The sequence below is a fragment of the Ustilago hordei genome (genome assembly GCF_900519145.1).
Source record: "Ustilago hordei strain Uho2 genome assembly, contig: UHO2_contig_03, whole genome shotgun sequence".
NCBI lineage: Eukaryota > Fungi > Basidiomycota > Ustilaginomycetes > Ustilaginales > Ustilaginaceae > Ustilago > Ustilago hordei.
In genome coordinates, this window is record NW_024545288.1 from 959,353 (window position 1) to 979,551 (window position 20,199).

Genomic DNA, 20,199 nt, shown 5'->3' on the forward strand with positions numbered 1-20,199 from the left:
CCGGAGCGACTCATAAGACTCCTACACATCTTTGGATGTTTAGCATGGGTAAACGTCCCCAAGGTCAAAAGAGATAATAAAAAGTTAGATCAATGAGCAGTAGCATCTATCTTCTTGGGGTATAGTCTGGAAAGAAAAGGATGGCTCTTCTACAGCCTGGACTACAGCCCAAACATCTTTTGGAGCAACTCAGCTAGATTCATGGAGACAAAATGCTGGTCTGACAAAACAGAGTGGAAACCAGTAAACATACACCCACCACCAGCACTAGCAGATGAAGGAGACATAGACGATCTTGGATACACAGATATGAACCTCTTCGACGAATGAGAGGAGGAGCTGCTGAATGAGTACATGAATATGAAAGAAACAGATGGATTGAACAACAAAGAAGATCTGGGTGAAGATACAACAAAGGCAATAGAATGCGGGGCCAATACTGACACCAACACATTTGATGACACATGGACCAATAGCAATCACTATGGACTCACAGCAATAAACGATCGAAAGAGAAGAAATCTAGACCCAACAGTTAGCAAAGCATTGTCAGGAGAGGACAGGAAACATTGGGAGGAAGCAATGCATAAAGAACTGGATGGTTTGAAAGCCATGGATACATGGGAAATCATCGATCTCCCCAAAGGTATGCACGCCATCAACACACATTGGGTTTTAAAAATCAAAACAGATGCAAATCTCATCCCGACAAAGTTTAAAGCAAGACTGGTGGCAAGAGGTTTCACACAAAGAGAAGGTATAGACTACACTGAAGTGTTTGCACCTGTCGCACCCATTCAGTCAATCCAAGGAGTCTTAGCCATAGCAGTGGTTCATGACTGGGAAGTAGATAGTATTGATGTCAAGCAAGCATATCTAAACTCAATGCTACATCATGATGTATTCTTAAAACCACTGCTTGGAATGAGAATCCCACCTGGAAAGGCCTTGAAGCTAGTAAAAGGACTGTACGGACTGAAACAATCAGGGCAAGAATGGAACATAGAGTTGGATTTGTACCTACAGAGCATAGACTTTCACTGCATGCCGAGTGCACCTTGTCTGTATTCAAGAGGAACTGGAAGTAACCTAACTATTATCACAGCCTATGTCGACGACATGCTCATAGCCTTGCCCAGTCATAAGGAGGTGGATCGCACCAAAAGGGAGATAATGTCCAAGTGGGGAATGGAAGATAATGGCCCAGTGAAAGAGTTCCTCGGCATCAGCATCAAACGAAATAGGACAAGAAGGGAGATGTCAATTGATTTGACCACTTACACCAAGGCCATGGTGAGTAAGTGGTTACAGTCGATGGATCAGAAATCATGGGTACCAATGCCAGAAATACCTAATGCCATAGGGAACAATAAATGTGATTCCCTAGAGGCAAAACAATACCAAGAACTGGTGGGACAATTGTTATGGGTAGCAAATACCGCACGACCTGACATATCGTTCACAGTGGGAATACTGGCAAGATATATGTCGACACCAACCAACAGTGCATGGAAAGCTGCTATACACTTGATGAAGTATCTCAACCAAACCAGTGACTACCAACTGAACCTTGGGAGCAGATCAAGCGAACACTTGAAGCAACTGATTGTCATGTATAGTGATGCCAATTGGGCCTCAGACCCAACAAATGGACAGAGAAGCACATCGGGAGCAATGACGTATATATATGGGTGCCCAGTTAGCTGGAAGTCACATGTCCAGAAATGTGTGGCACTATCAGCAGTGGAAGCTGAGTTTGTTGCTGCCTCAGAAGCAGCAAGAGAGGCACTCTTCTTCTCATACCTCCTCAGGGACTTAGAAATCAATGCTGCTCATCCAGTCTTATGTTCAGATAGTCAGGGATGTATACAGGTGAGTAAGGATCTGGCAAAGCACTGGAAATTGAAACACATAGACACCAGATATCATTTCATTAGGGATCATGTTCAGGATGGGGAGATAGAGATAGAATTTGTTGGAATGGCAGACAATGTTGCAGACATTTTAACAAAACCATTGAAGGGTTTAGCAACATCCCGGCTATCTCAGTTGTTAGGGTTGGTAATGCCATCGAAGGGGGGAGTTGAAGATGCATCAGCATCCCAATGGGATTCATGGGGTCTGTGGAATCATATGGGGTCCACAGAATTTAAGCAATCTAATAATTAGGTAAAGGTGCATACAGGTGGTGACACATGTGGGATGCATAGGAGTTGTTACAATAATGCACAAGAGGCGACAACACAGGAGTAACACGAGGAGTGACACATTGCACATTTGCACAGGCTGAAGGAGATCGCTAAGTATATATATGACCATGTATATAGTATCACATGAACATAAGACAAGCATTCAAGAAGTAATATGACTGCATACGAGAGCCTGCTAGTGGCTCCGATCGGTCGCGTTTTATCTGCAATCTTCAATTCTCCCACATTATTATTTACGCCACTGTGCACTAGTCCACTAAGTTAAGTTACTGGTCCGCCTGACTGCTTGGGGGCCAGTCGGGAGGAGATCCACTTCGTGGGAGCATGTGAGCTTCATTGCATCCTTTGGGTGTCACCGTGTCCCCTTTTGAAAGCCACAAGCTCTAGGGAGTGGACATGTGATTTCCACATTTCGTATGCATGGTTGGAACAAAGGGCAGAGACACATATCAGCAGAAATGTCCATCGAATTTAGCTTGCCGAGCATCTCTGCATCTCTTACTACCCTAAGTCTCGGCCTTTGAGGTCTTCCGCGCAACAGCACGCCGCAACAGGAACAATTTGAGATCGACCAGACCCTGATTCGGAAGGTGCTCTCACCTTTCGCTTCCTTCTCATCACCAACAGCAGCCTGTAGGCCGTACAAGAGCATCAAGAGGCAATTTCGACCGATCATCTCGGTCGCTCTACCTAGCGAGGTGTCTATCCTCATTCTTGGTGGTACAACACATCTCTCGCGTCCTTTGCTAAAGTGGTTGCTAGACGCTCAGCATGACGCTGCTCGCGATGAGGTCAAGATCAAAGCACATTCGCCTCGCAGACAAGTACCTTGTGTTGAATGGCACAAGTACCATCTATATCGATCCAGACACCTGCACAGCCCTCAAGGATCCTCGAGTGGAGTACCGTCAGGTCAACCTCAACTTCGCCTCCAACCTCTCGAAAGTCTATTATCATCCTAGGGGTGTCTCGTACGACATTGTCTTCGACTTCACAAGAGAAGGTATCGGTCAGCCAGACGTACCTGAAGAGCTGCTTTTGGAGCGAACTGCCAAGCTGGCCAAGTCCATTGCATCCGTTTCACTTCGCAGAGGTGTCAAGGCCCACATCAGAGACACTGTCGCCTTCAACACAGTCGACTCCAACGCCCCGCCAGCCACAGAGTCGGATGCTATCAAGTCTAAAGGAGCTCGAGGCTACTGGTGGTACGAAGCAGAATGAGCAGCAGCCAGTGTTCAAGACCTTCCACTTGCCACCACAAGGTCTGCCGAGGTCGTTGGTCCCTTTGTCTTCTACGGCTCGATCCCCTCTCGCTACGCTCTCGGCAATGTCTACCACTATCTGGGCGAAACAATGAAGCTTTTGTGGGGCCCAGACCTTCGCATTAACACAATCTACGTTGATGACTGGTGTCCAGCAGCATGGAAGCTCGTCCAGTGGATCTCATCAAGACCTCGTTCCGAAGCAAATCAGCTGGCTGGAGAAGACCTTCCACCAGTCCGGATTAAGGACATAACCCAAGACTCCCCTCGAGAGAAAGTAGACCCAGAATGCTGTCCACGCTGTGACACTCCTCGAGCACCCGTCTTCAACCTCGTCGACGATACCGACCTGAATCAGGGCAAGCTTCTTCGGATGATTGGGGAGAGCTTCAAGATTGAAACAGGCTTTGTCAATGCTTTCATCAATGCGTATGCTCGGGTGGATCTTTCAGGCGCTGCAGACTATATTACCGAGAAGCACGCAAGAGCTATCGCAGAGATCGTCCAAAAAACGGGAATAGACAATGTTGCTTTGAAGGGTTGAATCGATACTGAGATGCTCGCCAACTGCTCGCTTGTATTGAGCAATGGGAAGATCAAGAGGGTCATCGGGTGGGCTCCACAGGTGGATCTCAATCGAGAAAGGCTGGATGATATTGTGGACAGACTCAGGGAGCTGAATCAGTTTCCGAAGCGGGATCCGGTATGAGACGCTGGCGTCAGAAATAGAATGTGCTCATGTACATACACTCATGCTTAACTCGATAGATACCTCTGAATCGCAAACGAGATGAGGAAGATGATGAATGTGGGTATATGGTTGAGAATGTAGTCGTGAGGTAGTGGTCAGATAGCAAGCGACTCCTTCCCAAGATCCCATTCTCTGACCTTTGTCTTCGGCTGCCTATCCTCGGCGTTGGATCTTGTGGAGCTTTCTTCCTTCAGCTCTTTCCTCCGCTCGTCCGATCGACAGCGAGAGCTTTTGCGTTCAATCGAGCAGTCTACGCTCCTGCGTCTTGATGAATTCCCCTTCTCCCGATCCCCTTCTTTGCGTCGCTTCCTCCTTTCCACGTCCCATTCTTCGCGCTTGTGGCCATGATCATCTGCATGTCGATGCTCCCTGGATTCTTTGTGGCTCGAAGGACGGTGCCTTGATTCATCTGCGTGATTCTTGCGCTCTGTTTTACCACTCAAATGTCTTTGAGACCCATGTTTCGAGTAATGCCCCTTATTGCGACGATCATCGCGAAGCTTGTCCTTCGAGTGTTCGTCGGAGTGTCGCTTTGACTCCGCTTTCTCACTTTTAGAGGCAGACTCGTCGAAGTAACGATCCATCTTGCCTGACAGCCCGGGAGACTCGCTTCGCCGTCTCGAAGCACCGTCTTCGAGTGTATGGCTCGGGCTCAGCGCGTCATTATCCTCGTCAGACCAGCCTCTAAGCTTCGAAGAGGGTCCGTCTCTAGTCGAAGCGGGTGAACGTGATCTTGACTTTGCGTCTCGACGAGCCGCCCGCTCCGCTTCTCTCGCCTGTTGCCGGAGCAGCCCCTGATTGTGACCCTCTACGTTCGTGATGACCGATGCTAGGAATTTCTTGTTTGTGTTGAGCACTCGAGATCTGCTCGGTCCGGCTGTTTCGGCATCGTCGTATGCGTTTGAATGCGTGCCTCCTTTGTTCGAACTTGCTTCTTTGGCTCGAGATCTTTGAACGATTTGGTCTGCGATGTATGCATCCAGCTCATCGTCTGGTACAGAAGTCAGACTCGACTGCGGGGCTACCGTGGCCCGCTTGCCGCTCATTGACATAGTGTCGGCATCATCTTCTGTTCTTGAGTAGGTGGGCGGAAAGGAGGGTGGAAGGCGAACGAATGTTGAACCTTTATCATGCAGTTCGGGTTCCGGAACGCGGTCGAGAAGATGTGGAGGATCTCCGAGCTTTTTTGGCTTCTGGAAACTTTCGATGCTTACTTCTTCCAGCGTCCTTCCACAAATCCAACAAGCAGCAATGACATATGACCAGAATGGCTAAAAATGGCATGTTGCTGCTCAATGGCCTTCCGACTGGATCTCAGTTCACGATAGATAGCCACACCGAAGCATACCTGACCAACGAGCAGTTCGCAGGCATCAAGGGTCTCCCTGCTGGCTGGCACTGCATCTCTTGGAGCATCGCATCCACCCAAAGCTCATTCCAGGCTGGTGCGGTTGGTGTTGAAGGCTCTGTTCGCAACGTGCTGCTCAGATGGTTCGATGAAGGCGAAGCCTCAGTACGAGAGCTCGACCGTGCGCAACAACGTCTCGTAGCGCCTGATCAGCTCGGCTCTGGTAGCAGCATTGGGCGATCCAAACAATTTCGCACCTCTCGGACTTTCGACCCGTCAAGCAAGGCCATATCTACCATCATCACTCTAGAAGTAATGAACAGCGTCGAACCTCGATTGCTGCCTTACCCATCAGCAGCACGCAAGCCATGGCAAGATGCACTACGGCATCTAAGTGTGGACAACGGGCGCGTCGGGAGGAAAGTTGTGGTACGGGTGCTCGGTGTGGACGTTCACAGCGGTGATTCTAATACGGATAGCCTAGCTACTGGACCGAGTCGCGCGAGAGACGGTCTCGAGCAAACATCGATACAGCACACCGGCAATCTGGGGAGAAGCGAAAACGGGAAGATCATTTGGGGCAAATCGAGGCCAGAGAGCGAGCGAGAGGCATTAGAGCTCTTTGGGGTTGTTGCTGCCGATGATGACGAGGAAAAATATGACTTTGCGGCGAAGGAAGAGACAGAATCGAAGAAGAGAAAGCGTTCGTCACCAACATCAAATGGCAAGACAAGTGGCATTTTGGACGACGAGGACAGTCTGTTGTTCACGACCTTTGACTTGCAGCGAAGCTGGCCACCGAACTCAATCGGAGCGGACATCACTCGATGGAGCGAAGATAAAAGCTGGCTGTTGCAAGACGTGGCTTGTCGAAGTCGTTCCAGCATCAGCGAAGACGACTGTTATCTTCCGGTTCTGTGCGAGTTCGAGCTTGCGTTCGTACTTTTCGTCAGTGCTAGCAACAGTTACGTTTGGGAACAGTGGAAAGATCTCGTGGCTCTGTTCTGCCGGTCCTCTACCCTCATCGGTGCCTCTTCAGCCTTCCAAGTCCACCCATCCCAGACTGGATCACCCTCTGTCGTACCCACTCAAATTCGACTTGATTCACACATAGCCTTCCTTTTCACCCTCCGATCTCAACTCGCCCTCCTACAGCCCGATTTCTGGTCAACCCAGACTTCTTTCGCCGAAGAACGAGCAGTACTCAAAGAACTCGATACCTTCCGATCTAATCTAGCACGCTCCCTCTCGGCAGCCAGCATCCAACACACCGACCCTGGGGCTCAGCTCGAGGAAAAAAGAGAACAAATGGTCACTGCTTGGAGGACGTTATCTCATCTCACGGCTAGCAGGTTCGGTTGGCAACTCGATCGAAGATTAGACGAGGAAGCAGAAGTAGAAGACGATATGCAGGCGGAAGAAGGCGAAGATGCACCCATTATTGTTGAGATCTAAATCAGTAGTATTCCATTTCACGTCTGAAGGCAGTCTAGGCCTGCGGCTCTGCTTGTGCTTGTTCGGCTGCTGGGGCAGCTGCTGCCACGGGCGGCGGGGGCGGTGGGAATACCTCCTCCACAAGACCGGGTAGGAACCGTTGCAACCGGTCATACGTCAAGTCGAACAACTGCGCTTGCGACGTTGTCCTCTCCCCAATAGGTGGTGCTAGGAGTTGGCTCGCTGACATGACCAACAAAACATTCTTGAGATTCTCCGGGATTGCTTCCGTCAGAGGATTGCGACGTCCAGCATTACCACCCGTCGAATTGATCATTCGGTCCATAAAATCCAGCACGTCCAACCAGAGTTTTTGGAACTCGTCTTGCTTCTCCTCTGCCGACGGAGCAAGATGCGGCATGAGATGAAGGAAGGTCTTGCAAATCAGTGCTGACGCTCGAATACGAATCTCTAGCATCCCGCCATTCTTGTTAGCCGCTGATGGAGGGTCGATCTGGTAGACCTGAGGTTTGAGCAAATCCTCGATCAGTGGGAAGAGCGTAGCTGAGAATACGACTCGGATCAACGACGTTCGAGACGGTGGCTCTGATACCAGCTCTGCAGAGAAGAGCACACGCTGTAACAACGTGACTGCTGCCGAGCGTACTGGAACGTAGGCGTTGATCCACTGTCGTGCGAGACCAGTAAGCAATGCGAGCCAGTACTTGCTCCAGACTTCATCGTTCTTAGCACTATCTGAGCCTCCGCTAGCCTCGGCGCTGATCAAGCGAGGAACTTCGGTCTTGAGCGCCTCGAGCAAGTCTACGGACTCTACACCTCGCTCTTGCATCACCTTTTCTGCCTCCGCCATCTCCTTCTTCTCGGTGATTGTCGTACGACGCTGTGGTGACTCGCGCAGGATCATGTTACGCCAAGCGGTGGTATCAGCACCGTAGGCAAAGTCAATCAGTTGCGAGACGACGGGCAGGAAGTTGTCAGGCGATAGCTTCGACGAGGTGACGCCGGCTTGTGTGTCCTTGCTGCCTTCTGTCGACGCAGGAACGGCGACGATCGCCTTGGTTGCCTCGAACGCCAAACGGGCGGAATCAGCGTTCCGCACGTTCGAGTTGTCCGCAATGAGCGCTAGCACTAGACTCCACTCGGTGTGAGAGCGTACGAACGTGGGATGAGAAGCAAGGATGCCAGTGAGACCGGCAAGAAGCTGCTTGGAGCCGGAGATGCAGATCTCAACAGGCAACTCGCGAAGCAAGTCCAACGCTAAGAAGATCTGATCACGGAGGGACTCTTCTGCAGCAGCAGCGCCGATGACACGCAAGAGAGCTGCGACCTCTCGCTCCACCATCATGGGATGGTATGCTTTGGCGTTACGAAGCACTGCCGTGATGTGCTCGGATACGCATGGCCAGGTCTCAGCGACAAGCTGACTTGGTGAAGAGGCCACGATCTGGGTCAGCAACTCGAGAAGGAAAGGCACTCGCGGATCGTAGCTCAACGGCAGACCATCGGCCATCGAGCGTCCTGACCCAGCTCCACCGGCTGTGAGACTATTCGACGAAGAAGCAGCGGCCAATTGGTGCTTCGAATCTTTGCCGTTTGCGTGGCTTCCTGCACCTTGGTGTGAGCTAGTTGGGGTCGAGGTGCCATCCGTGTTCCAGCCTGACGACTCGCGGAAGAGGACCTTCTCCACCGTGAGAGCCTCGATGAGGAAGCGCAAGTAGTGAACAGCACACATATGCGACTCGGTGCTGAGGCGCAGAACCTGGTGCCAAAGAGCCTCGAGACGACAGGAAGCGATGCAGTCGACTGAGCTCAGTGTAGCCTCGATGTCTTCGGAAGTAGCCTCGTACGGTGTGGGCTCGCTCGTGTTGGAGTAGGGCGACAGGAGGTAGGAAGATAGAGTGCTGAAGAGACCGCCTCCCTGTGCACGAGGATCCTGCGGCGAGGGTCCTGGGATCTTCTTTGGCTTGAACGGGATGGGCACGGGTCCATCGGCGAGGTCTTCCATCTGCACCATCGAAGCAGGCAGCATACCGTGCGCAAAGAGGTTCTTGAAGATCTCGAACAGGTCCGACCAGCCGGTACGAATAGCATCGACGTTGCCGTTGGCGATGGTGAAGAGCACGACTGCCGCAAGCTGACCCTTAAAGTTGACACCAAAGCGTGTTGAAAGCGGGCTAACGGTGACCTGCTGGTTCTCCACTTCGACCGTTGGATTGCTCGTCAAGGCCTGTGGCGCGGAGCTGTCCAGCAGCCCTGTTGCGCTGGCGAGAGTGTGAACCATAAGGTCAAAGACCTCGATGAGGTCAAACTCGGAGGCAAGGATGCCACACTGACGGATACCAGAGATAGCACGCTCCACCATGTACTCGTCTGCATACGTCGAGAACGCGAAAGCGATGCTTGACAAGATAGGCTTCCAGCTAGCTTCGAACATGTTGCGATCAAAGGCGGTGGTGTTGCAGGCAACCAGAGTCCCAGCGGTTCGCGAACGTCTGAGCAACTCCTTCCAGGTATACTCGAAGCCAAGCTGGCCAGCGTGTTCTTCGGGCATGACAATCTCGCGCTTCCTGATGCTGTCGTAGATAGCACCAGTCAGGTCGAGGTCAAAGTCATCGCCGCCGTTGACGCCGCGCAGGTTCTTGCGGTAGTCATCGACGGTCATTCGACGCTTGTTCTGTGGGTTGTGCTGATCAGTGTTGAGCATGATGACCGAGTATGAAAGAATGAAGACTGCATCCTCTGTAGCGATACCTTCAGGCTTGGCAGCAAAGTAGGTGGCAGCGAACGTCTGGGTGATGCGTTCGATCTGTTGCGACTCTCCGGGCAAGCGGAAGCTCTCGAGCATCTCACGTAGGGCCTCGGCGATGGGCTTGTCCATGAAGTCGAAGAGGCGGACGAAGGCCTCGAGCACCTTGACGTTGTCAGGCCGGCCGATGTAGTCTCCGACCAGCTTCTTGTCCAGTCGTGGGCACTCTTTCAGGAAACGAGCGATGCGCTCTTCTCGGGTAAGGCTTGCATCATCGTAGTCGAGGAGACTCTCATTCTCAAGAAAGGCCAAACCATCCTTTGGCTTGGCGTTGAAGCGGCTAGCACCGTCAAGGATGGTTGCTTTCTTGGCCTTTTGCATTGCTAAAGCTTCAACTGAAAGCCCGCCAGGCAGGAGGGACTCGCGCTCGGCATCACCAGTCTGCAAGGTCTCGTGACGCTCGGCGACAGCTGCAATGAAGGAGAGAAGAGCATCCAGAGCGAAGAGCTGCACGGGATCTTGCTGCGTGGGGCTCTGCGGGTTGGCTGCGTGAATGCTGCGGCAAAGGAAGTGAAGCACGCGTTCGTACATGTTGTCGCAATCCGTGTAGCAATCGTAGTTGAGGTAGAGATCGACAAGATATTCGGCCGGGCGCTCTGCATCAAAGTTGCGGAAGAGCAGCGCAAAGGTCTCGAGGTAGAGTTCTCGGGCTTCTCCGGTCGCTGGAGCACGGTCGGAAGTCTTTGGAAGCGGCGGAGCGGGTGGAGCGGGTGGTGGTGGCGGCTGAACCTGAACGGCGGGGGCGTTTAGCTCAAGTGCGCCAGTGCGAGCGGCAGTGCCAGAGCCCATAGCGCGCCTCGCAGCATTGTCGAACGTACGCTCGTTCCAGGGCTCGAGAGCGAGGGGAAAGGTGGGAGCAAGACGGTCCATGAGATAGTTGAGGAAGAGCTCATGCTGCAGCTTCAAGTGCTCGCGCATGGTCTCGAACATGGTGGAGAGAGCGCGAAGACTCAAAGAGAGCGGGATAATATCGTCGCTGCGGGCCAGAGTGAAGAGATGCTTGCAGGCGGTATCCTGCATGAGAGCTCGGAGGGAGGGAAAGTCGCCGATGGATCGACCGGACGTCTCGAGCACCGAGATAAGCATGGACATGCCAAGCCGACGCATGGTGTTGGTGTGCTGGAGGTTGCTGGGGTCCAATAGCGATACGATGACACGGCAGACTTCGAGGATTGCGGGAAGCCCAAAAGGCTCGATCTCGATCGGTGCTGCAGTGGGGGCTGCGTCTTTCTGTACAGCTTGAGGTGCGGAAGCTTGGTCTTGATCGACGTCGTTTGCAGAAAGCTGAGCTGCAGCTTCATCGGTACTTGCTTGTGGCGCTTCAGCGAAATCATTCGAAGGAGACGTGGATTCAGCAGAAGCTTGCTGCTCCTGCTGGTTGCGTTGGGCGCCATCCGCAGCTTGCTGAGATGCCTCTGCTTCTTGTCGCTCCTCGTCTTCGCCCATCTCTCTGAGCTGATCGAGCACTTGCGCCGCAGCTGCGGGAAAGGCGTTGCTTGTAGGATCTGGCATGGTCATTCTGCGGCGTCTGCGTTCATCCTGTTCAGCGTCCTCGCCCACAGGTTTCGCTGCAAGAGTAGCGTGCTCCGGTTCTGGCTCGGTACCATCTGGTCGAGCGGCGAAGAACTCGTCGGCGGTTTGGGGTAGAAGCGGAAGTCTACTGAAGAGTGTGCGAACCATGGCAGTCATGGAAAGCTCAGCCGTCCTGCGCAGAACCTCGGAAAGGCGAGTCTGACAACACATGGACAGACCAGTCTCCATCATCTCGCAAATGCTGTCGTCACCAAGGCAATCTGCGAGGGTGCGGGGACGTCTTGTGTTTGCTTCGTCGATAGAATCTTGAGCAGCTGGAGCGAGGTTGATGTCGGTGCGTTCGCAGATGAGCTCTCGCATGACGGAGAGGATGCGGACAAGGACGAGCTCGTCGGTGGTGGCTTCGGACGCCTCGAAGCGGCAGTGGCTGGTAGCGTGAGCGATCTCTGCGACTGCGATCTGAGCATCCGGAGCAGAAAGACATACGACCTTGTGTACGAGGAACTTGTGGACTGCTTGTAATGCTGCGGAAGTGACGGGAGCGGAAGTACGAGGGCTGAGGATGACTCGGAGGAAGGGTGCCAGAAGCGTAGGTAACGGGAAAGCGGAGAGGTTGTTGCTAGCGCGGAGCTGGGCTTTGAGTGTTGCAAAGCCGGTGAGGAGGCTGACGGGATCGTCAGACTTGCCGTCGATGCCAAGGGAGAGCCCAAGCCTTGTTGCGGCAGCAGTCGATGAGGAAGAGGTATCGACATTTGTACCCCTTTGCATGCCTCTCAGCGCTATCCGAGCACTAGAGCTGGAAGAAGCCGTAGCTGCGGCATGGCGATCGGTATGTTGTTGTTGTTGCTGCTGCTGCTGCTGCTGTTGTTGTTGTTGTTGCTGTGCTGGTACTTGCTGGATCTGAGCTGTGGAGTAGCTGTATGACGTGAGACGAGCAAGAGCGGCTGAACTGGTAGCATTCCATCGTGTTGCTTTGCGGACAGTTGATGTGACGGAAGCAATCTCGGACAGAATGAGGTGCAGCTTGTGCGATTGCAAGCTTGCAACAGCACCGTGTTGCTGCGCGGGCGCTTGCGGCCGACCTGGTGCGGCAACATCAGCAACGATGTGAGCGGACCGACGATGTTCCGCTGGTGTTTGTGATCGTGACGAGGCAGCCGTTCCGCCTAGAGAGTGTTGGTTCGGCGTCGCCATGTTGGATCGGTGTATCGATTCAACAACGACGATAATGAATGAGTGTTGAAACGGTAGGGAAGGTTGAGTTGCTTCCTCTGAGCGAGCAAGAAAGCAAAGAAGACCAACACGTCACACGGCCAGCGCACCGCGCACACGCCAGATTGCAATCTTCTCAAGAATTTTCTGATAGTGTTGTTACGCCGTCAACTTCGTGACATCCGGATATTTCTCGCCAAGCAGCAGCTGTGTTTGCCCCTGAGCCTTTTTTTCGGTTGGGAAATGACAGATGAGAGTCCGGCTGCCAGCTTCCGTGGAGATTGTGTGCTCCCTTGCGTGTGCCTCTTAGACGCGTGTGTGTGTCTGTGTGTGTCTGTGTGTGTCTGTGTGTGTCTGTGTGTGTCTGTGTGTGTCTGTGTTCCTATTTTCGCGGGCTTTATGCTGCACATTTCGCCTCGCTGTCTGTCTGGCTGGCTGGCTGGCTGGCTGGCTGGCTGCAGCTGAGACGGAGAATATCGCCGAGGCTGGGTAACATTGTGATTTGGCAGAGCTTCATCACCACATCAACTATCTCTCTTTTTCCACTACCTTTCTTCTTCTTGACCACATCAAGCTTTCGATCTTTCATCACCTGTCACTATCTCGCATCCCATTCGACTATCGACCGCGAACTGGTTTTGTAACGATAACAGGGCTCAATCGAGCCAGCCATTCTCATCTCGGCCTCTGCATTCGGACCACAACACACATAGCTCAACATGGCCATCTTCAAAAGAAATAACCGCGCAACGGACGCAGGCGATGCCGCCCGCAACGGCTCCGCCAACGACAACGACAGTGATGCCTCGTCCGCCAAGGGTCTGCGCAAGTATGCTCAACGCAAACCTGCCAACACTGCCTTCAAACAGCAGCGTTTGAAAGCATGGCAACCCATTCTCACACCAAGGACTGTTCTTCCCGCCTTCTTCCTTGTCGCCATCATCTTTGCTCCTATCGGTGCCGTCCTCTACTACTTTGCCGAGCAGGTCAACGAGTTCACCATCGATTACACCCAATGCTCTACAGCAGGAACTGAACAGGCTGTCATTCCTTCGTCCAAGTTCGACTACCAGCTCCACGAAAAGAACACCACCAATTTCCAGCCGCCCACCTGGTCCTGGGATGCTGGAACAAAAACATGCAGTCTCTACTTCAGCGTGCCTTCCAGACTCGAGAACAGCGTCTTCATGTACTACAAACTCACAAACTACTACCAGAACCACCGACGATACGTCAAGTCAATCGAATCCGACCAACTCAAAGGCAACGCCATCGCATATGGCACCGTTAAGGGTGGCACATGTAAGCCCGTCGACGTTGATCCTGCCACCAACAAGATCATCTACCCTTGCGGTCTCATTGCCAACTCGGTCTTCAACGACACTTTTAGCGACCCCGTGCTTCTCAACGTCGCTGGCTCCGATTCAGCCAATCAGACTTATGTCATGAGCGAAAAGAACATCATTTGGCCGGGCGAGAAGAACAAGTACTCCAAAACTTCATACAAAGCAGACCAGATTGTTCCACCACCCTACTGGCTCGGCGCTACCGGTCCCTTTGGCTTCCCAAACGGCTACACCGATGACAACATCTTCGATCCTAGCGAGAATGAACACTTTATGGTGTGGATGCGCATTGCAGGTCTTCCCACCTTCCGCAAGCTCTACAAGCGTAACGACACATCTGCTATGGAACCCGGTCGCTACTTGCTCCAGGTCGTTGACAACTACCCTGTTGCCATGTTCGACGGTACCAAGAGCGTGGTCTTTAGCACCGCATCCTGGGTGGGAGGCAGGAATCCTTTCCTCGGCCTTTCCTTCATTGCCGTCGCTGCATTGGCGGTGTTGCTCGGTCTCATCTTTACTGCGCGTCACTTGATCAAGCCAAGGAAGCTCGGAGACATGAGCTACCTTTCTTGGAACCAGCCAGATTCCTAAGTGATTTGCAACACTTTATCGAAAAGGACGGTTCGGATTCTCTCACTTCTCGATTCTGCTTGCTCTTCCCTTCCATGTACGTTTTACGACTCAGAGATATCTAACTTAATGCCACAAGACTCATTGGACATTGTGAATGTTGTCGTACGAACGATGCAGTACATTAGGAATCGTCGTACAGGTTCGAACTATGTCTTAGACTTGGCGGCACTTGCCTCAGACTTGGCGGCACTTGCCTCAGACTTGGCGGCACTTGCGGGAATAGCTTTGCCTTCGCTCTCGCTCCAGTTGAGCATCAACTCGTTGGAAGGGAGGCCGTAGGGGTGCAAGATCTTCTGAGCCACCTCGTCTCCTGCAATTGGTAGCTTGACACCTTCCTTGAGTGAGCTTTTGATAGGATCCAGCAATCCGAGCTGAACCAGCGCATTTGCTTGATCCCAATAGAGACTTCCATACGCCAATTTATCTCCTCTGAGGTTGACAATGCCGACCATTGGAATGCGGAGTCTTTTACCGGTGGGTGGGACGCCTAGTGGTATGTGTGCATGTGAAGACCATTTCATCGATGATGCGATCTGTTCCGATGGTGCGCGAGATGGGGACAAGTTGGGTGTCTACCGGCGAGACAGATGTGAAGTGATGTTGGTAGAAAGGTGTGAGTTGTACAAAGCCTGCTCCTCCTGTGAGGCATGCGACGTGGTTGACGTAAGGGTGGGCTACCATAGTCGACATGGTCTTGGCAGAGTCTCTGTCGGCAAATTCGAAGTAGGTGTGTTAATCCCACAAATGTTTGAGTGGGAAGCATGGACCATTATGCTGAAGGAAACGATCCAATATGATGATGCGAGTTGACGTAAGCCAATACGAAAGGGATCGGGCAGAGCCGATCTGATCAGAGATCGGATACAACTTAGTCCCGCTCGTTGTCAGACATCGTCATTAAGTAGGAAGCACCCACTTCCGGCATGTGCCACACAGATGTATATATATCGAGCTGATGGTTCTAGGCTCTCACCATGTTCGATCAGTCAATTGAGTATATATGTTTCTGTCCTAAAGCAGCAGTGACATCGTAGTCAGACTCTCCCCGATCGTCAGTTATCGGGACAAAACTTCTTCACATTTCAACACATTGGGTATCAAACTTTAGGGGGTATCAATTTTTGAGTGTTTTTAGAAACACGTGTTTCTCGATTTTGACGTGTTTTTATTTCGCACCAAAACCTTATGTAAGCTCACTCAAAATTGAAAAAACACGCCTCCGGACCTGGTAAAATGGACTCACTTTTTGGTCACTCTCCAAAATGAAGTGCGGATGCGCTTCCGCTTGCTTCACTTCATCACACTGGTGCGTCATGTCCTTCATTACTGTGCATGATTCCCTTCATTACTGTGTGTCAAATGAAGTGCGGATGCGCGGATGCGCAACCGCTTGCTTCCCTCCTTCGTTAGCGACAATGTATTGGATAACATAGGTGTTATATCGAACAAAATGTCATCTTTGTTGCAAAAGTGTTCTTAGAAACACGTGTTTTTTGGGTACTCAAAAATGGGGAAAATACGTCAAAATTGAGCTAAAAACACTCAAAGTTTGACACCCCCTCATTTTTGACTTGAGTAGCGCAAGTGTGCGAGAGTAGCTCATGGCTGCTGCGCTTCGGTGGTTCTCATGCACTCCAAGTGGGCAGTCCGTACCTGCCTCTTGGAAGGCAAAATCCCTGGTATGATGTGTGAATGGGAAAGCGCAAGCCTACACAGAAGCATCGTCATTTGCTTCGATCGAGGCATAGGTGAAGATAGAGACCAACTTTGCCTTGATAGGACCCATGGAAGCTTGGAACTGGTTGAGCTCTGGGTGGAACGGCAGAGCATCTTGGGGAATGTCTCCACCTTTTGCCGCTTCCACGAGCGCTCCCGGCTGCGCTTGGTCAAGTTTTCACCCTCCATGGCGCCGGTGATACATTTCACTTGTCACACATATTAGTTTCTGTATAGCTTTTCTTGTATCTTGTTTTCGCGCGCATTCCGCCTCGCTTCCTCGCGAGGCTCGACCGACCGTGCCCCTTAAGGGCCACCGCAAGCGACTCAACTCGAGTTAGGCAACTTAACATTCTTTTCCTTCATTTCTCGGCTCTTTACCTACGCGTGGTCAAGGGCGATAAGTCAGTGTTGATAGGAAGAGGCATGAGTCGAATGCATTGATGATCATCCCCCTTTCGCGGTGCGACCTGCGGAATCTGTCAGAAGTCTGCGTGCGACTCGACCAATTATGCGTTTCGTGCGCACTGCGCATCGAATGCATGTTCAGGGTCTTCTGCGCAGACCCTGTACCAATGCCCCGGTTCTCTTGCGCAAGACCCTGTAACACCGAGCTGGACCAAGACGTCTCGCAACCTGCTCAGTCGGTTTAGAAGCTTTGTTTTACTCGGCACTGTCGCAACCTGCTCAGCTGCTCAGTAGGTATATATAAGCTTCGTTTTGCTCCGTACTCTTTTTCCAACCTACCACCATCTCCTCTTCTCGCAAGAGTCGCGCAACATCGACCTTGCTAATCGGGCCTGGCAGCGCTTCGTGCCAAGACGGATCGTCCACGTATTCCCAAGGTAGCTCAGCCACCGCAACGCAAGATGATCATCCGCGAGGACTATCGTCTTGAGCGGGCTAAGAGTGGACGTGCTGATGCCGAACACAAGCGTATCTTACGTAGTCCGCCCGACTTCTCGGCACTCCATCGCAGCATTCTCTGTTGGAATTACAACCATGAAGGCGATCGACCTCCAGCACAGCCCGGTAAGGAAGCCGCCTATCGACCCATCCAGCCGCACTTTGCTAATGCCAACGAGTATGGCCTTGTGCTTAAACCTCTTCTGCTGCTCGAATGCTGGGCGCAGTTCCGTCGAGCCAAGGAGGAAGCCGACACCAACAATGAGCCCGGCATCCCTCTCGAAGTGACTCGACGATCTACGGTCGGCATGTTTGTCAATGTCAACTTCTACATTCCACCTGACGTGCTGCCACCGGCGACCAACTACTACTATGCCGAGATTGTACGACTCCAGGAGAGGACGCCAGCCATCTCGGGCAAGGAGGCCAAGATCATCTTGGCCAAAGTGCAGGCGTTCAAGCGACATCCTGGAGGTCATCAGCTGACACTTCGATGCTGTTTGGCAGATGCCCGCCAAGGTGTCAGCGACGCGCTGGGCAAACAATCCAAGTGGCAAGTCAAGAAGCTCTTCTCGCTCACTACGCTGGATCGAGAGTATGGCGCGCTTATGGTCGCTCCGCACTTGGATCTATTTAGCGATATCATCAAGGGACGTGTCGCACCCAAGGCGACGCTTGCAGCTGAAGAGGTGCGCAAGGCGATGCAAGAGTATCAAGTCAACGAGCCGCAAGCGCGAGCCATTCTTGGCTCGTTGGCAACTGAAGGCTTCTCCCTCATCCAGGGTCCTCCAGGTACAGGTAAGACCAAGACCATCTGTGCCCTCATTGGCGCCTTTGTCTCTCGCCAGAAAGGTCCTTCGACGTCCGTGCAGGCTGGACAGGCGCAGGGCAAGGTCGATGCGACGAAGAAGATCTTGTTGTGTGCACCGAGTAATGCAGCCATCGATGAGGTGGCGAAGCGTGCTCGAGCCAGCATCCGCCTACTGGATGGCAAAGTCATTCACCCCAAAGTCGTTCGTGTCGGACGTGAGGAGGCGGTCAATGTCAGTGTCAAGGACATCTCGCTCGAGTACCTCGTCGAGCAGCGGCTGAAGGCAGACGGTGTCTTTGATGGCAATCGTAACATTGTCACTGCAGCCGACCTAAGCGCCTTGCATGCCGAGATCCACCACCTCAAGATGCAACGAAAACAGAAGCAGAACAAGCTGTCTCAGGCTCGAAGATCGGGTGATAAAGCATTGGCGACGCAACTCAAAGCCGAGATCCGCAACTTGTCCGCCAATGTCAAGTCGAAGTTTGATGAGGCCAAGGGTAAGCAGAAGAGCCAGCATCGTCAGCTCGAAGCTCTTCGTAGGCGAGCCAGGCTAGAGATCCTGGGCGAAGCCGATGTGATCTGCACAACTTTGTCGGGTGCGGGTCACAAGATGCTCAGCCGTGTCGCCTTTGACTTTGAGACGGTTGTCATCGACGAAGCAGCACAGGCTGTCGAGTTGAGCACGATCATCCCGCTTCGATACGGATGCAAGCAGTGCATCATGGTCGGTGATCCGAATCAGTTGCCACCCACAGTCATTTCACAGCAAGCCGACAAGCTGGGCTATTCGCAGTCGCTGTTCGCGAGGATGTTCGAGCGTGCACCTCAAGAGGTGCATCTACTCAGCATTCAGTACCGTATGCATCCCGAGATCTCGCTCTTCCCTGCGAAAGCGTTCTACGGCTCGAAGCTGCAAGATGGACCCGATATGGCCGAATCGACACACCAGCCTTGGCATAGATACGAGCTGACGCGACCGTTCAAGTTCTTGTCGACGAAAGCACCCGAGTCGCCTGGTCCCTTCCATTCAATCATCAACAAGGAGGAAGCCAACGTCGCTCTAGCTCTGTACGGGCGACTGCGAACCGACCATGCGCAAGAGAACTTTGACTATCGAATCGGTATCGTCACCATGTACAAGGCGCAAGTGTTTGAGCTCAAACAGACGTTCCAGCAACGCTATGGAAAGGACATTGTCGAGCGCATCGACTTTAACACGGTCGACGGTTTCCAAGGTCAAGAAAAGGACATCATCATCTTGAGTTGTGTCCGTTCACTGCCCAAGCCGAGCAGCATTGGTTTCTTGAGGGATGGTCGACGTCTCAATGTCGCTGTCACCCGTGCCAAGAGCAACCTGTTTATCATCGGTAATGCTGAACATCTGCGTCGAGGCGATGCGATCTGGGAGAGCTTAGTAGCTGCGGCTGAACAGCGTGAAGCGGTGCAACCCATCACGGTAGCATTGCTGCAGAAGGAAAATCGCACTCTGGCCAACAACTTTGTTGCTATCGAGTCGAAGAAGCCAGCTACAGCTGCAAATCCTAGCACGACTCGGTCGACTACAGCAAGACCTCTGTCTCCGCCTCCAAGTGGTCCACTGCCAGCTCTTCCTTCCGGACCTCCTCCAGGTTCACCTCCCGCTCGACCGCCGCCATCGACTGCTAGGCCGCCTGTGCAAAACCCGGGCACTTCGTACACCCCTCCACCGGACAATCAGGGCAATGGCGCCGTGAGGAAGAACATGCAGAGCCCAAATGGCAATATTAGCAAGGTCGATGTTGAGCGACACTTGCGAAAAGAGGATATGGTGGTAGGAGGGAGAGATGAGTGCGAAGCAAAACAAAGCTTATAAATCGACTGAGCAGGTTGCGACACGTGTGGTCCAGCTCAGATGCGCATGCCAAGTCACGTGCAGCAACTGGAGCTGACCTGGCATTGTGGGGTTCGTTCGTCTTGCAGAGTTGAAGTGTCTGTGTGGGTCTGGTTACTCGAGGAAGCTGACGCTCGTGAGAGACACCTAAAAAGCTGTAATGTTGCAGTCTGGGCCACTTCTTATCTAGATAGATGCCGGTGTGTTGCCGCGGCCTTCTTCACACATGATGAGATAACGTTCTTCTCTAAGCAAGCTTTCTTACATCACTACAGCCGGGCGTTTGCGGAAATTTAAGACTCGCTCTATAGCCGAGACTCGAAGGCCAATTCTGAGT

The 20,199-nt window shown here is 52.5% G+C and overlaps 7 protein-coding genes across 7 annotated transcripts; 4 read left to right on the forward strand and 3 right to left on the reverse strand.

Moving 5' to 3' along the window:
* Positions 1 to 2,981: 2,981 nt before the first annotated feature.
* Positions 2,982 to 4,016, forward strand: UHO2_01911 (uncharacterized protein; the record flags this gene model as incomplete). Its single annotated transcript, XM_041559348.1, has 2 exons — positions 2,982 to 3,415; positions 3,473 to 4,016. The coding sequence occupies 2 exons, from the start codon at positions 2,982 to 2,984 to the stop codon at positions 4,014 to 4,016; spliced, it is 978 nt and encodes a 325-aa protein (XP_041415282.1).
* Positions 4,017 to 4,318: 302 nt separating this feature from the next.
* UHO2_01912 (uncharacterized protein) lies at positions 4,319 to 5,275 on the reverse strand (the record flags this gene model as incomplete). Its single annotated transcript, XM_041559349.1, has 1 exon — positions 4,319 to 5,275. The coding sequence occupies one exon, from the start codon at positions 5,273 to 5,275 to the stop codon at positions 4,319 to 4,321; it is 957 nt and encodes a 318-aa protein (XP_041415283.1).
* A 215-nt stretch (positions 5,276 to 5,490) lies between these two features.
* Positions 5,491 to 7,026, forward strand: UHO2_01913 (uncharacterized protein; the record flags this gene model as incomplete). The annotated part of the gene is made up of 1 exon (XM_041559350.1): positions 5,491 to 7,026. One exon carries the CDS (start codon positions 5,491 to 5,493, stop codon positions 7,024 to 7,026), a length of 1,536 nt encoding a protein of 511 aa, XP_041415284.1.
* Positions 7,027 to 7,060: 34 nt separating this feature from the next.
* UHO2_01914 (uncharacterized protein) lies at positions 7,061 to 12,559 on the reverse strand (the record flags this gene model as incomplete). Its single annotated transcript, XM_041559351.1, has 1 exon — positions 7,061 to 12,559. One exon carries the CDS (start codon positions 12,557 to 12,559, stop codon positions 7,061 to 7,063), a length of 5,499 nt encoding a protein of 1,832 aa, XP_041415285.1.
* A 737-nt stretch (positions 12,560 to 13,296) lies between these two features.
* Positions 13,297 to 14,514, forward strand: UHO2_01915 (uncharacterized protein; the record flags this gene model as incomplete). Its single annotated transcript, XM_041559352.1, has 1 exon — positions 13,297 to 14,514. One exon carries the CDS (start codon positions 13,297 to 13,299, stop codon positions 14,512 to 14,514), a length of 1,218 nt encoding a protein of 405 aa, XP_041415286.1.
* A 188-nt stretch (positions 14,515 to 14,702) lies between these two features.
* UHO2_01916 (uncharacterized protein) lies at positions 14,703 to 15,246 on the reverse strand (the record flags this gene model as incomplete). The annotated part of the gene is made up of 2 exons (XM_041559353.1): positions 14,703 to 15,128; positions 15,211 to 15,246. 2 exons carry the CDS (start codon positions 15,244 to 15,246, stop codon positions 14,703 to 14,705), a joined length of 462 nt encoding a protein of 153 aa, XP_041415287.1.
* A 1,895-nt stretch (positions 15,247 to 17,141) lies between these two features.
* On the forward strand, positions 17,142 to 19,844 carry UHO2_01917 (uncharacterized protein; the record flags this gene model as incomplete). Its single annotated transcript, XM_041559354.1, has 1 exon — positions 17,142 to 19,844. One exon carries the CDS (start codon positions 17,142 to 17,144, stop codon positions 19,842 to 19,844), a length of 2,703 nt encoding a protein of 900 aa, XP_041415288.1.
* Between the last annotated feature and the right edge of the window lie 355 nt (positions 19,845 to 20,199).